At 42.8% G+C, this 13,825-nt stretch overlaps 2 protein-coding genes across 2 annotated transcripts in view; one reads left to right on the top strand and one right to left on the bottom strand.

Annotated features, from left to right (window-relative positions):
• Positions 1 to 4,651, top strand: part of osbpl10a (oxysterol binding protein-like 10a) — a 43,574-nt gene extending 38,923 nt beyond the window's left edge. Inside the window, exons 9-13 of the mRNA XM_028400219.1 lie at positions 23 to 521; positions 1,749 to 1,935; positions 2,362 to 2,544; positions 2,623 to 2,776; positions 3,237 to 4,651. Of these exons, the coding sequence (XP_028256020.1) occupies positions 23 to 521; positions 1,749 to 1,935; positions 2,362 to 2,544; positions 2,623 to 2,776; positions 3,237 to 3,281 (1,068 nt within the window). The 3' untranslated portion in view covers positions 3,282 to 4,651. The remainder of the gene's footprint in view (positions 1 to 22; positions 522 to 1,748; positions 1,936 to 2,361; positions 2,545 to 2,622; positions 2,777 to 3,236) is intronic.
• Positions 4,652 to 5,267: 616 nt separating this feature from the next.
• The window catches only part of LOC114431650 (dolichyl-diphosphooligosaccharide--protein glycosyltransferase subunit STT3B), a 60,390-nt gene continuing 51,832 nt past the window's right edge, over positions 5,268 to 13,825 (bottom strand). Inside the window, exons 10-16 of the mRNA XM_028399224.1 lie at positions 13,163 to 13,374; positions 11,923 to 12,110; positions 11,011 to 11,182; positions 10,372 to 10,545; positions 9,110 to 9,223; positions 7,657 to 7,863; positions 5,268 to 7,420 (exon numbers count right to left, since the gene is read on the bottom strand). Coding sequence (XP_028255025.1) covers positions 7,346 to 7,420; positions 7,657 to 7,863; positions 9,110 to 9,223; positions 10,372 to 10,545; positions 11,011 to 11,182; positions 11,923 to 12,110; positions 13,163 to 13,374 — 1,142 coding nt within the window. The 3' untranslated portion in view covers positions 5,268 to 7,345. The remainder of the gene's footprint in view (positions 7,421 to 7,656; positions 7,864 to 9,109; positions 9,224 to 10,371; positions 10,546 to 11,010; positions 11,183 to 11,922; positions 12,111 to 13,162; positions 13,375 to 13,825) is intronic.

Here is a 13,825-nt window from a genome sequence, read left to right as displayed (position 1 = left end):
TTCATGTCTTGTTTTTTTCCAGGTGGTGCTACCTACTTTCATTTTGGAGAAGCGATCGTTGCTGGAGATGTACGCCAACTTCATGGCCCACCCGGACATGTTCCTGTCAATCACAGGGGGGGCGACGGCTGAGGACAGAATAGTCCGCTTTGTGGAGTACTACCTGACTGCCTTCCATGAGGGGCGCAAAGGTGCTGTGGCCAAAAAGCCCTACAACCCCATTCTGGGGGAGACCTTCCACTGTTCCTGGGAAGTGCCTCGAGACAAAGTCAAACCTCTGGTCCGACCAAACCCGAGCTCGGCTCGGGAGCCGGGCAGGGGCCCCAACAATGTGCAGCAGGCCGAGGACCCGCCGGGAGGCTGCTACAGAGTCCGATTCGTAGCAGAGCAGGTGTCCCATCATCCTCCAGTGTCAGGGTTTTATTGCGAATGCCGGGAGAAGAGGATGTGTGTCAACGCCCATGTGTGGACAAAGAGCAAGTTCATGGGCATGTCAATAGGAGTGTCCATGGTGGGAGAAGGTGAGTCAGCCCAAACCTTTATCACACTATCCATCATTTATGCATTTTAGTTTGAACATCAAAAAATACACAAGAGTTCAGCTTTAAACGTGGTGTCGCCCACACTGTCTGCAGACCATCAGAACTCTCCTGTGGAAATCAATAAGTCAGAAGGCTCTGTCAGCTCCATGACACCTGTGTTCTCTGTCTGCACTGAGTCAGACACAGGAAGTCCTTGAGGCCGATCGACTGAATGTGGATACATGAACTTATTCAGTTGGACCTCTGACCACCTGTGATCAGGCTGTGATTTAGCAGTTCGTCACTGTGGTTGCTGCTGCCGGGGGACACGCCGTCCTTCTCGACATGATGTATTGATTTTGGGATATTTTTTTCCTTTTTTTTTTGCAAAGGCTGCTTTCCTGCAAGCAGCTGATACTGTATGATTATGAAAGGCTTAGATACTGATTGGCAGTGAGTCAGCAGCAGAGGAGGAACAGCAGCCTGATAATATTATGTGGAGTCCCTCAGGGGTCATGCATAGGACAAGTGTAGTTTGTGATAATGTCTGCTACATTTTTGATGCAGGACTTTGGTTGGATTAAGGCCGTCACAAATCCTGTGTTTTGGGATTCAGAGCTTTGGTTTAACACCACGCCCTATCACAAGCTAACAGAGCCTTAATTGATACCCAACAAAATATTAGCATCCTTCTACTTTAGCTTCCTCTGACTAACTTAGGTTTACAGATTCCTCTATACGTGTCATACAGGCAGCTCTTTCACTAATGATCGCACAGTTCAGCCTGCTTCACAAATTGAGTAGCTGCTGATCATTGTTAACTCTGAATAGGTATTTTTCTCTGCTGTCACATGCAGCTTCTCCTGCAGGCATGTTTGCTGCACAAGTGCTCTCTTGTAAGCATGTGACCATTATTAAAAACAACCATTCACAACAAAATAAGTGCACATGTTTGAGAGTTGATCACGAGCAGCATGAATAACAGCCGTATCTGATGCGCTGAGTATTTGGCCTTAAACTGTACGTAATATGAAGTAATTATGTAAATAATTCCCTGTACACACAGCGATGATTGAGACTGAAAGGTGCTGTTGTTACAAACATTCACATTCCAGCTAATTAATTCAATTTATTACTCCAACACCTGACTGTGTGTTTACACCAAGATTTTCATATGACGCTCTCAGGAAAACATCGCCCTCATCTGTGCTCCGTCTTTCCTCTCAGGACTGCTGTGTCTGCTGGAGCACGACGAGGAGTACGTCTTCACGTTGCCCTGCGCCTACGCCCGCTCTATCCTCACCGTGCCCTGGGTGGAGCTGGGGGGCAAAGTGTCCATCAACTGTGCCAAGAGCGGCTACTCGGCCACAGTTACCTTTCACACAAAGCCCTTCTATGGAGGGAAGGTGCACAGGTCAGATGATCAACCTTCGATAATTTAGACAGTTGTATATAAAGGGCAGGAAATATTTACACCAATGACTGTATATCAGATAGATGTCACAGCGCTGCCATATTGGGAAAAAGACGCCATCAGTGTCTGCACAGTGGAAGTTGATAGGTGTTGTTTTGCCCAAATACTTATCCACTTCACATCAGCTAGCAACTCGACTGCTCCATGACTTTACTTCCTTCTTGTTTAGCCAACTATTTAAACTATTTAAATATGTATCAAAAAATGAGAATAGAATACTTAGAATGATAAGTATAGTTTTTAGTTGGGTCCCTGTCCCTGACATGGAGCAGGCGGGGTTCATACCCTGACACCAATTCAAAATCCTTAGCTCACAGCATGTGAAAGCCGTCCGTCGTGGAAATCTTGTCTCCGTTTTACACACAGAGTGACTGCAGAGGTCAAACACAACCCGACCAACACCATCGTGTGCAAAGCGCAGGGCGAGTGGAACGGCACGCTGGAGTTCACCTACAGCAGCGGAGAAACCAAAGTGATCGACACGGCCAAACTTCCCATCACCAGGAAGAAGCTGCGTCCTGTGGAGAAGCAGGGGAGGACAGAGTCCAGGTGGACAAACAGAAACATCGCTGTCTGAACAGAAACATGGAACTGTTTTTAAATGTCTGTTTTTGCCTCCGCTTCCAGGCGATTATGGCAACATGTCACCAAGTCACTGAAAGAAGGAAACATTGACGAGGCCACAGAGCACAAACACAGACTGGAGGAGTGTCAGAGAGGGGAGGAGAGGAAGAGAGCAGCAGAGAACAAACCCTGGACACCGAAATACTTTACTAAAGAGGTACAGTGATATATCACTGTAGAGAGTCAGGAACTTTTACAGGTAGAGAGGTGGATTACACACAACAAAGGCCTTTTTGCACTGCAGGAACTCGCCAATAGTATAGAACATGCTGCTCTTTTTATTCCTACACACAATGTACACATCAGAGCGGACCTTTGTGTGAAAATGTTGATATTTTCGGACAGCTCTGTATGATGTGACCCAGTAATGCTGGTGCGAGCGCACATCGATCATACAAAGAACTTATATCTCACTGCATCCTCTCTCCACCTCAGTCACTTTATACCATAAGCTCAGCTCGTCCATACACTGGACTGTTTACACTAATAACACAGTTTCAGTCCCCTGTATGTCTTGTACATATGGCAGCTGACTTTGACTTGATCTGTCTGGTTACATAATGTTCTTTAGGTCTGCTTCTGTAATAACTACAATCTTTCTTCCTCACACCGCGCAGGGTGACGGCTGGCTCTATAACGACCCTCTGTGGAAGTCGACCTGACATCAAAACAAGTTCCTCTAATGGACAACAACCAAGATCCCACTCCCAACACGGAGGAGGACGAAGGGAGCAGTGTCCTCCTAAGAGACACTCACAGGAAACAAGCAAGGTGCCAAAGGGATCTACACTGTTAGAACCAACAACCAGACAGAAATACATTTTTATATACAGTTACTAGTATTACTATTTAAAGTAGAGTATTTCTATTTTTCACCTTGCCAAGGCCTTTTTTTGCACACACACAGTAACGACGTCTGCCACTGGTGTTTGTATTTTCTTCTTAACGGTTCTCTCAGACATGGTCCATGTTTGTGTTTTGAGCTTTTTTTCAGTTTCAGTCCGGCGCAGCATTTGAATGGGAAGAGTCTCCTGTAACACAACATACTGTAGCTGTTTGTTTATGACGCACTTTCACCATAGATATGCAGTTTTATATCTATGGCTTTTACCAATCAGGGTGGTCTCTCAGAGCTTTACAGGAAACAAGGTCACCTAAAACAGATTTTAAAGGATATAAAACAAACTTGTACTACATTAGATGATGTGTTATTATATATTATTATCCAGTATATTACAGCAAGCTCCTAGAAAGTCAAAGGTCCTGATTGTTTGTCTGCACTATGAATGTATTTAGGCACATTTTAATTGTACAGTATGCTACTTTTCCCCCCTGCACATGCTCAGTTTGATTTTTTTTTTTTTTTTTTTACAGACTTCCATTACTACCTCTCTCATTTATCTCTCAGTCATTATGCTTGTTTTCTTCCTAAAGAGAACACTGGTTTGTTTGTGGCAGAATGCTCCTGGGTTTTCTAATCTGTTTTGTATCAGCACCCCAAAGATGACACTCGTGTAATGATACAGCCCTGCTCACCCAGCTCCATGGTGATAAATATGGATGAGGCGACTTGCAGAAACACACAACCATGTTCTCACATCTAGGGGGTTGCTGGAAGGTCGCCTCTGTGAAGATGAAGGATAATCTAACAGAATAACAATTATTGTTCAAAAGAGGAGGAAACGCTGTAGACTCACATCATTACAAACAATGTGGCCAACTCTCAGACACACTTAAAAAGTGCTTTTTACAGCTTTTGTCATGAAAAGTCACAGACACTCCTCCCTGCTTCCTTAATTTAAATTTTAAATATGTTGTTGTATATGGTATTTTTAGTCAGGTGGATTTACCAGATGCCAGTTTGTAGCTTCCACCACGACAGGACATCCATTTTTAACTGTTTAATACTGGCCTTACATGAAGCTAACATGCAGCAACACACACACACACAGAGGATCTGGACTCACTGCAGTAGATAGTGACTGTGGATAAACTGTATATTAATAAAGACCTTCTACCTTTTTACATTAAACGTGTTTTTTTGGTGTCCTTATCAATAATCCTTATTTACACAGACTATATGTAAAAATGGACAATAAGTCTCCACCACATGAAGTGCAGTAATGTCATGCAGTGTTGTCACCACAAACAGTTCAGGTGATGTTCATGTCTCCATGCTTAAGTCCATCCACTTTCTAATCTGCTACCACTTTAGAATCTCCCATTAACCATACATGCATGTCTTTGGAACGTAGGAGGAAGCCAGAGAGAAAACACAGAGGAAAACATGCATAGTTCCAACCAGCCACCTTCTTACTGCACCGCTGTGCTGCCACACAGTCTGCTGTCTTTGAAATGTAATCAAATCTTATAACTCACCTTTCTGCTGTTAATAACCTGACAGGTGATGTGAGAAGTTTAGCATACTGTATGCTGTTTAAAATGAAACATAAAAACAATTCATCACTACTGTTCAAACATGCTACATACACAGACGAGAAGGTGTCTCACCATCTTCATCCATGCTGTTACAGGCTCAGAAGCAAAGGCTAATGCTGCCATCAAGTGGTTCAAAAATCAAAAACTCTGCAGAGGGAAAATGTGAATATGAAGCTTTGGTTAAAATGTTGGATAAAAACAACAACTGCTGATTTCATTAAAGTGTATATTTAAAGATGGCTGAACAGAACAATGTAAAAATGTAAACTTGCATCAAACAGAAACAGTGCTGGGGACAGGAATGGGCACAGAATGACAAATATAAAGAGGGCAACAAACTGTCCATCACATTAAGGCTTAGTCTGAACGTCCGTCCACTCCTGACAAACAAGGTTTTAGGCGTAACGGAATAACAATGTGGCATCGTGTCGAAGGTCTGAAGCCTCAAATGGTGACATATAAGAAGATCAAAAGAAGAAGAACAAAGGGTTCAAACATGTTCAAGATCTGATACTAAAAAAGTCACTTTCTGGGAGATGTGACAAAACAGGTGCAGCTGTGTGATGTGTAGGTCTTTTGATGTGTCGCTTATCTGATAACAAACAAAAAAAAAAGCTACTAAAGCGTGCACACACAGAAATTCCTTTAGTTTCCAGACATGAAGAACCCAAACACACAGAACAGTGCAGCACCCACAGAGACAAAGACACAAAGACAAAGGTCATCTGAGCCGCATCCCAACTGAGGACTGTACACTATGCCTAATCAATCAATCAATCAATCAATCAATCAAAAGTCTGAATGGACCAGATTAAAGTCAGAAATAATCCAACTGATTTAGAAGCAGAACAACAAATCAGGGAATGCAGACTTTGACTGACACCCATACGTTGCTTCTTTATATCAGTTCAAGTCAATTTTCATCTCTTCGCTGGTCACATCCACATAAATCGACTAAATTGTGGCGTTAGTTTACAAGATAAAAACTGTAGTTACGTATAATGCTGCAGTATAGTACCAAAGTGGGAGGCAGCTCCGGAGGACCTTACAGATATTCAGCATTCTGCCCGTCACTCTGACAGATCTGTCTCAAGTTACAGGCAGAGCTGGATGTCCATTAAAACCCCTCCACTCTCCTGACCTCAGTTAGCATGTCTTCTCCAGTTTCAGTGCCAGTATACCTTTTCTTCACAGTTCACCACACAATATAAGAAAAAAAAAAAATCCAATTTCCAGTCTAGTGGAAGCAGCCCGCTCACATACTGATGAGCTTAAACACAACGTGGACAAACTAAAGTCAGGTGACCAGTGATGAGGCACTAGGCTTTTGCTCACTTGAATGAGAGAGAGAGCTCCCCCTGCAGGAAGAAAGGGAGGCCTAATTTATTATCACTACTTTTTACACACAGCTTCTGTCTTTAAAACTCTAGCAGCAGAAAAATGTACAATCTAAGCAATTTATGAAAAAAGGGGGGGAAGAGGGTGTAAAAATTCACATTCAAATTCTTCCGACAAAATCTCAGACCCCTCTGTACAAGAATTATTGCATTCACTTTTCTATTTGCTGTCATACAAAAAAAATCACAGAAATTAAGAGGAAATCAAAACTGCATTAAAAATCACCACAATAATCCAATATATTATCACCCTTTTAGACATTTGCTTTACACAACATATTTACACATGAGGCCAATTTCTTCACTAAAGAATCTGTTGAAAAATAAGAGTCAGGCAGACGTAAAAGGAGATGACAATGATAAAAAGGTTAATATTACAGATTGGCTGTTCCTCAACAGTGATGTTCCCCCATACCGCATACTGTCCTCTGTACACGCGTCAGGAACACAGTCCTCACTCTCAGTAATGAGTTCAACATGTGCTGTGGAGCAAGGTCGATGGGTCTTTGGTGCAAAAATGTTCTTATCTCTCCCTCTCTCTCCCCCCTTCTCACCCAATCCCTGCGCTGAGAAGCTGTTAATCGACAAACTACAAAAATGAAACTGACGCTGAAGTAGAGCAGCCCTATGCCTTGCCACACATTCAAGTACAAAAACAATAACAACTGAAAAAAACAAAAATAGAAGAACAGAAGTGAGACAAACGTTCCCAGAATAAAACGGACAACAGTTCTGGAGCTAGCCAGAAATTACACTTCCTCCACACATGAGGGCGCTCTACACAAGAAGCGCTTGAGACTGAGTGCCGAGTAAACGGCCTGTGTTCTTCTTCATTAGTTCAGAGGTTTTCTTGCGTTCGTTATTTGTTTTCCTAGAGTTCATCGTCAACATTATTTTTTTTGGAATTTCCTGCCCTTCTTGAGGACAAGTTTGTTCTTGATGTGTCCTCGCTTCCTCTTGGCGGTCTGGTTAGAGGAAAAGAGACAAAAAAGAACAAACATTTTCAACATTTCAGGACTTATTCAATATAACATCTATTCACTGAAAGACTATTTTAAGGGTACTATGTACATCAAACAGCTGCACATTACATAAATAATTATAAACATATGCATAAAGAATCCAATTTTTTTACAGTTCTCTAGAAAATAAATCTGCCTTTGAATAAAATATTTGAATAATAAATATAATATCTAAATACCTTCTTGGAGGTGTACTTCTGCTTAGGCACCACACTGCGCAGCTTGTGATCCAGCGGCTCTCGGTTGTCCAGGTTCTTCACCTTGTAGATCCTGACCAGCCAGTGCTCCGAGGTGAACGCCTCTTCCAGGTGTTTGAACTTGATGTCCTTGTTGCCGATCTCGGCGTTGCGTGTCCGGTCGAAGCCAGGTGGTGTCCTGAAGTCCAGCTGGAAGATAGGAGAAGTGGTTTTATAGTAGCTGCCTGTGACTATGGCTTAAATGTATGAATAAGAAAACATATAAAATATTCAAACAAAACCACAGTAATAAAGGTTAAGCTGCTTGTACTTTAATCACTCTGCCTTTTTGCAACAGTTCCATTAAATGTTAAATTAAATCAGCTGCTTACAACCTTTTGTCTCTGCTGTTCCACTATAAAACTCCTCCATTTCTCATCCTTCTGACTCTCTCAGTTTCTGCGTTCTTCTCACATTTGACACCGCTGAAGCCTAAGTCCACTTTCCCTCTATGTCCTCCCTGCTTGGTTGTGTCAAGATTACTTTGGCTGTCAAACCTTGGCCAACACTTAATAATAGTAAAATAGGCATTTCATTAAGAGGTGAACTGTCCCTTTAAATGCACGAGGTGGTTTTAGGCAGACTAAAGTCTAAAATGGTATGATTCTATTCATCATAATCACCATTCTGTCCTGTATTATGCATTGCGAATATTAAAGTTTAATCTTGACTCATCACTACAAACTGTATTCTCCGCTGAGCTGTACTACAGTTCACCCCTCTCCACTTCTTGTCTTTCTCCTGATGTCCTCTAGCTTCAGTTTCTCCTTGTCACATTGTGTTTCCATAAACCTAATCTGCTCTCCTTTTTTGTTTCTCCCCTCGTTGGGCTCACTCCATCCTGCGCTATATTGTCTCCATCTCGTTACCCAGAAACAACGCTGCAAGCTACACGCGGGACAGCGGCTGCGCTCGCTCTTCCATCTCTGCTGAGCTGTTGGCCGGGCCACATCTACAGGCGGGATGTAAGCACCTGGCAAGAAGGATCCCTCTCATCTCTACTCTGCTACCTGCCAGAAGTATCTGCGGTACATTTCAAAGCTTCCACCAATCCTTCCCATTTCCTCCTGCACCCACTCCAAACTTTAGGAGCTCCTCAAGGCACCTTCTGAAAATCCCTGTCAGTCAGGCAGCTCTGCTTTTAAGATACAGTAGCAAGAAGTTTTACACCTTTGCTGGTGGCAGCTGCTCGTTATTTCCTGGTGAAGCTGCACGCTGCATAGAATACAGTAGGAGCGCTTCTTTGGTGATGGCAGCTTTCTGATCCTGACTCAGAGCAGGAGCTTACAAATAAGCCCCCCACCCACCCCCCAAAAAATGGAGAGAAAAAGAGACTTCTGGGGATGTTACTTTGACCACAGAAGTGCTATCAGTGTTTAGTTTTCCTTCACCTCACCTGCATTTCACCAAATCGATAATAGGACATCTTGTACATGAGGCAGTTGAGCAGAGTTGGAGAACCAGCTTTGTCCACTCTGAACTCTCCTTGAGGAGTGAAGTAGTCGCTTTCCTGAGGAGAAAAGGGAAAGAAGAAAAACATTTAGCAACAAGAGCAAAACAACTTCAGAAAGGTAAAGGTTAGACCTGAAAATAAATGCATATAAATATCAGAACAACCTTTTCCAGACAACTGAACCACACAGGTTTAACTGTGACTAATCTTAGCGCACTAAGTGTTTAAGGAAAAGCTCTAAACGTGTCTCATGCAACTAAAGTAAATTACTGTAATTAAGACATCAGGGTGTTTTTGTAGCCGTCAGTGCTCCTTTTAAAGCTGACCTGTTTGGTTTTGGTTAAAGCTAACCATGTATTTCTGCCAATATGTCAGTGGGTAACTATGGTAACACATGAGCTCGAGTGTAGGGATGCTCCCCAGACGAGCTCAAAAACACAAGTGTGTAGTGTGTTTCCTATTTTATGCACTTTTGCAGTTTGTCATTACAAAAATAACCTGCACAGGGCATTGCTCTGATCCTGATGTTACAGCACACTGTTAAAAAACCCACTTCCTGCATTGCTCGCAGGAACACTGAAATAAGTCAAGCTGACCAGGAGCCAGTATGGCAATGTCGCACAATGTACGCATGCTGTATGTCACAGCTGGTACGCAGTTAAGCCTGGACTCCACTGTCCATTTTCTGTTTTTACGAGCCGACACTTCACCACTTGTTTTGCTTTAAGTACTGTTGATCGCTCTTTGCCTTGCAGAACAGATAGTTTACTTCCACAAACAGCTGTAGGAGCTATAAAAAAGTGCAGCTAGCTGCTTTTTTTTATCTAACCAAGTTCAGGTCCTGGCTACTTTATACAACTCAGTAATGTCCATTGCAACCGCCTGAGGAAATCTATGCTGAAAACTTTTTACGTTTGTTGAAACATCTTTTCTTTAACTGTTTGCAACAGACAACAGACAATAAAGCTGCCATATTGGACTTATTGCCACAAAAGAATCTGCTCTTCAGACTATCTTCTGAACAGCAGAGCTTGTCAGTGCATCTCACAGTTTATTGTCTGAAAGCCTCTTTTTCTTGAGCATCATTATAATGTGCACGAATGTGTGTTCTATGAGGAAACACTGATTCCACAGCTGTGTAAGTGTCTGCTGCGGTATTTCCTGGAGAACACTCACAGGTGGCTGCAGCTGCTGCACACACTCACCCTGATGTCCTTGGGGTGCTCTCCCTCCGCAATCCGCACCATCCACAGGAACTTGTTTATATCGTCGCCTGAGTAGCCAATCACACCTCCAAAGATAATCAGCACATAGTCCACATCCAGTGACTGCATGATTTTATAGGCCGCACTCTCATTGGAAGACATGGCTTTCCCCACCTCAAAAAAGAAGGATGACAAGTCGTAAGATACAATACAAGCAGCAAGAAAAGGAGAATTCTCAAACAGAGATCCGTCATGCACTCTCTGTAATTACATTTCCCGTGGACAGATGAAGAAGAGACAACAGGCGGCAGGTAGAAAAGAAGCAGGAGAGAGGGAAGCTAGAGGGTTTAAACAGACTTAACTAAAAGACAAAAATACTCATCCGCATTCAGCAGTGGAGACAGAAAAAAATAAATCAAACCCACAGAATCTGACAGCAATTAACTGAAATCCCCCTACAGTGTAAATTCAATAGGAAAAGTTTAAGCAAACACGATTATCTGGCTTGTTGGGAAGGAGCGGGTTTATACAACGTGGCAATTACATAGGAAATTCACTGAGGAGGTCGCTAATCATCCAGAAAGCATTTGCTTCTCTGTGTATATGCAGGCGCCCATGAGGAAAACAGAGGAGTCTTACCAGTGCTATGTGACTGTTGTTCCATGTGTTATTATCTACCAGCGTGGTCCTGTTGGCCATGCCGGCTATTTGGTAACCATAGTCCCACCACGACATGACGCGTGCATGCTCGTCCGTGTTCTGCCTCAGCCAGTAGTAGGCCTCCCTGAAGTCATCCAGGATGTTGCGAGTCCTAACAAGGAAAAAGAGGTTGACAGATAACCACACTGACAGGGGTATGGCTGCAGAGAATATTTATATTTCAGCTAAGACTTTCAATCAGAAGGGCAACAATGGATGAAAAAAAACAGCATCTGTGAATAATAAACTGAGGGTTAAAACACACCTCACACTTTACACGTTCCTGTCCTAAATTTACCTCGAGCTGAGGGAGCTGACACGAAGTCAGACAACCAATTAAGTGTCGGTATGGTAATCATATTACTGTGTGTGCGTGTGGGTGTATACGTGCAAAAAGAAAAGAGCAGAGTGACAGCTGTGTAGCTTGGCTAAACCACTGTCAAAGAACTACCGTAGTGTTATTAATATATGTATGAAAACTTCTACCATTTAGTCGTGGCCTTCAATATTTCCTCCCCAAAGCTTTAAAAGAATAATTAAGCCTGTAAAGGATCTCACAGAGAATATTTTATCAGCTTTTTGCACATTCAGAAATGTTTTCTGTGACCTAGAAAAACTAGGTTCAACAATCATATTAAAGCGCACAGGTTCACATATCAATATTTCCATAAACCTCTTATAAAATATACATGTGCTCGCTGCATCCTGCTGCTCCCGCACACACACCGCCATGTGCTAATTTGGAATGCAAGATGAAAAAAAACAACCTTCTGTGTTATGAGCTATTACTGAGGACAATGCTCTGCTTCAATCAAAAAAAAAGAAAAAAAAAGAAAGAGTGGAGGCTCCTACCCGTCATGGTTGTATGATGCCAGCACCACGCTGGGACTGGAGTAAGCGTTGCTGGTGACCCACGTGCAGTGCACAGCGAACATCATCAGCAGCATCAACATGAGCATGGTCACTATGGACTTAATGTTTGGCCCCAAACCCTCCTCTGCCTTCTCCTGCTCTGACACATGTTTGCGTACCTTTCCAGCCTGCAGGGGGAGACAAACAGCAGTCTCATTACAAAGATATGAATTATTTAGTTGAGTAAATTATTGAATGAGCTAATTGAAGGAAATATTTCGAGGCATCCTCACATTTTGTGCGCTGTGTGAACGCTTCACTGGGGAATGTGGCATGTTATTTTGCATCAGCAGATTATAGACACAGCTCTGCTGAGGAGGAACTGTGCACATTACCACCTCCAGTTTACTTCCTCTGACACCTAAACTGCTGAGTGAAGTCAGCACCGACAAATGCAGATGGCATGAGCTCTGCTGATAATGAGATGTTTAACAGAACTTCTCGTTCCCTTGTCTCACTACCAACCAAACAGCAGATGAAGCTATAAATTTGCACCAGAGGATATTTTTAATTGCTTGCTAAGTTGGACTCATGACATACATAAGTGCATCTCTGGTCCGTGTGCAAGTGACAACTACATTTTTCTTCAGTAAAGTGACACTTCCTGAATAAAAGGTTGAAACTGAATTAAAACTGAATGTAAACATCACCATTTTTAAACACTTCAATTGACTTTCCTATTTGTGTTTGCCCATTTCAAAGGACAGAGAAAGATATGTAGGAGGTGGGCTGAAAGTGACGGCAACAGTTTTACTCTGCACTGTGTACAGCACTTATGGTAAAATGATGGCAACCGCATCCAACAGTTGCAGTTGAATCACAGTTTATTCAAACTGGTGGGGAGTGAAGAGAGAAGCTGACAAATATGCAAATGATTAATCCAAATCCCAAAAGGTGCTATAAAAATGTGGCACAGTAACTTAGAGAAACATCTCTGCAGCTCGTATTTTCTTCATTTTCTATGTTGTTACATGCTAGGCAGCAGTTTAAGTGGTCAATTATAACTGACCAAATCATTGAGTTAGTAGTGCTACCACTAAGTACCTGCAGCCTTCAGACAGAAGTAGAGTATGAGCACCTTGTGAAGATGTTTTGTAGCACTCAAATACACTAATACTAATATCTCCCTTCTACAGATTAGTGGAGAGCGATTTCAGTTATTCCACCCTGAATAATTGACCTTGTCATAGAGATTCCCAGAATTCCTCCTGTCGTCCTCGTCACTGCTGTCTTCTGCAGGAGGTTTTTCCCTCTTTGTGTCGTCTCCCATGTAATGCTCGAACACGCTGGAGAAAGCGACGGCTGACAACATGCACACCACTGGAGTCAGCGTCAGCATCAGGCGCACCATCACACCAGCGAAATACACTGCACTGATGGCGTACAGGGCCACTGGAAAGCAGACAAAGAAAAAGGAGGCGGTGGGTGTTAGGTATTGAGGTGGAGAATAGGGGTGAGAGAAAACAAAGACAAAGGTCAGACAAGGAGAGAGATGGTGGAATGTAAGGGAGAGACAGGAAATGAGTCAGAGTGCTGGAAGCAGATAAAGCCACCAGAGAAATTGAGTTGTTACGAGTAACACAGCATAATCAGTCTAAGTTGCCTCGGCAGCACCCTAAATAGAGAGCACTGGCTGCTCGCCGTCCTTGAAAAGTGACGACTCGGCTCAACAGGTGCATGGCTAATCGATAGCTGTAATTGGCTAATTAGGACTGAGAGAGACTGCACTGCTTCTCACACTCAGAGGTGAGCTGCCCTTGATCCTGGCTGCCTTATTTTTTAAATTTAAAAGTTTTGTTTAAGTTGCTTTGTGAAGAAGTTGGAAAGCTAAAAGCACTTCACA

Source organism: Parambassis ranga, chromosome 2 (genome assembly GCF_900634625.1).
Source record: "Parambassis ranga chromosome 2, fParRan2.1, whole genome shotgun sequence".
Lineage (NCBI taxonomy): Eukaryota > Metazoa > Chordata > Actinopteri > Ambassidae > Parambassis > Parambassis ranga.
Note: the sequence above shows the minus strand (reverse complement) of the source record. Positions and strands in the feature narration are given on the sequence as shown.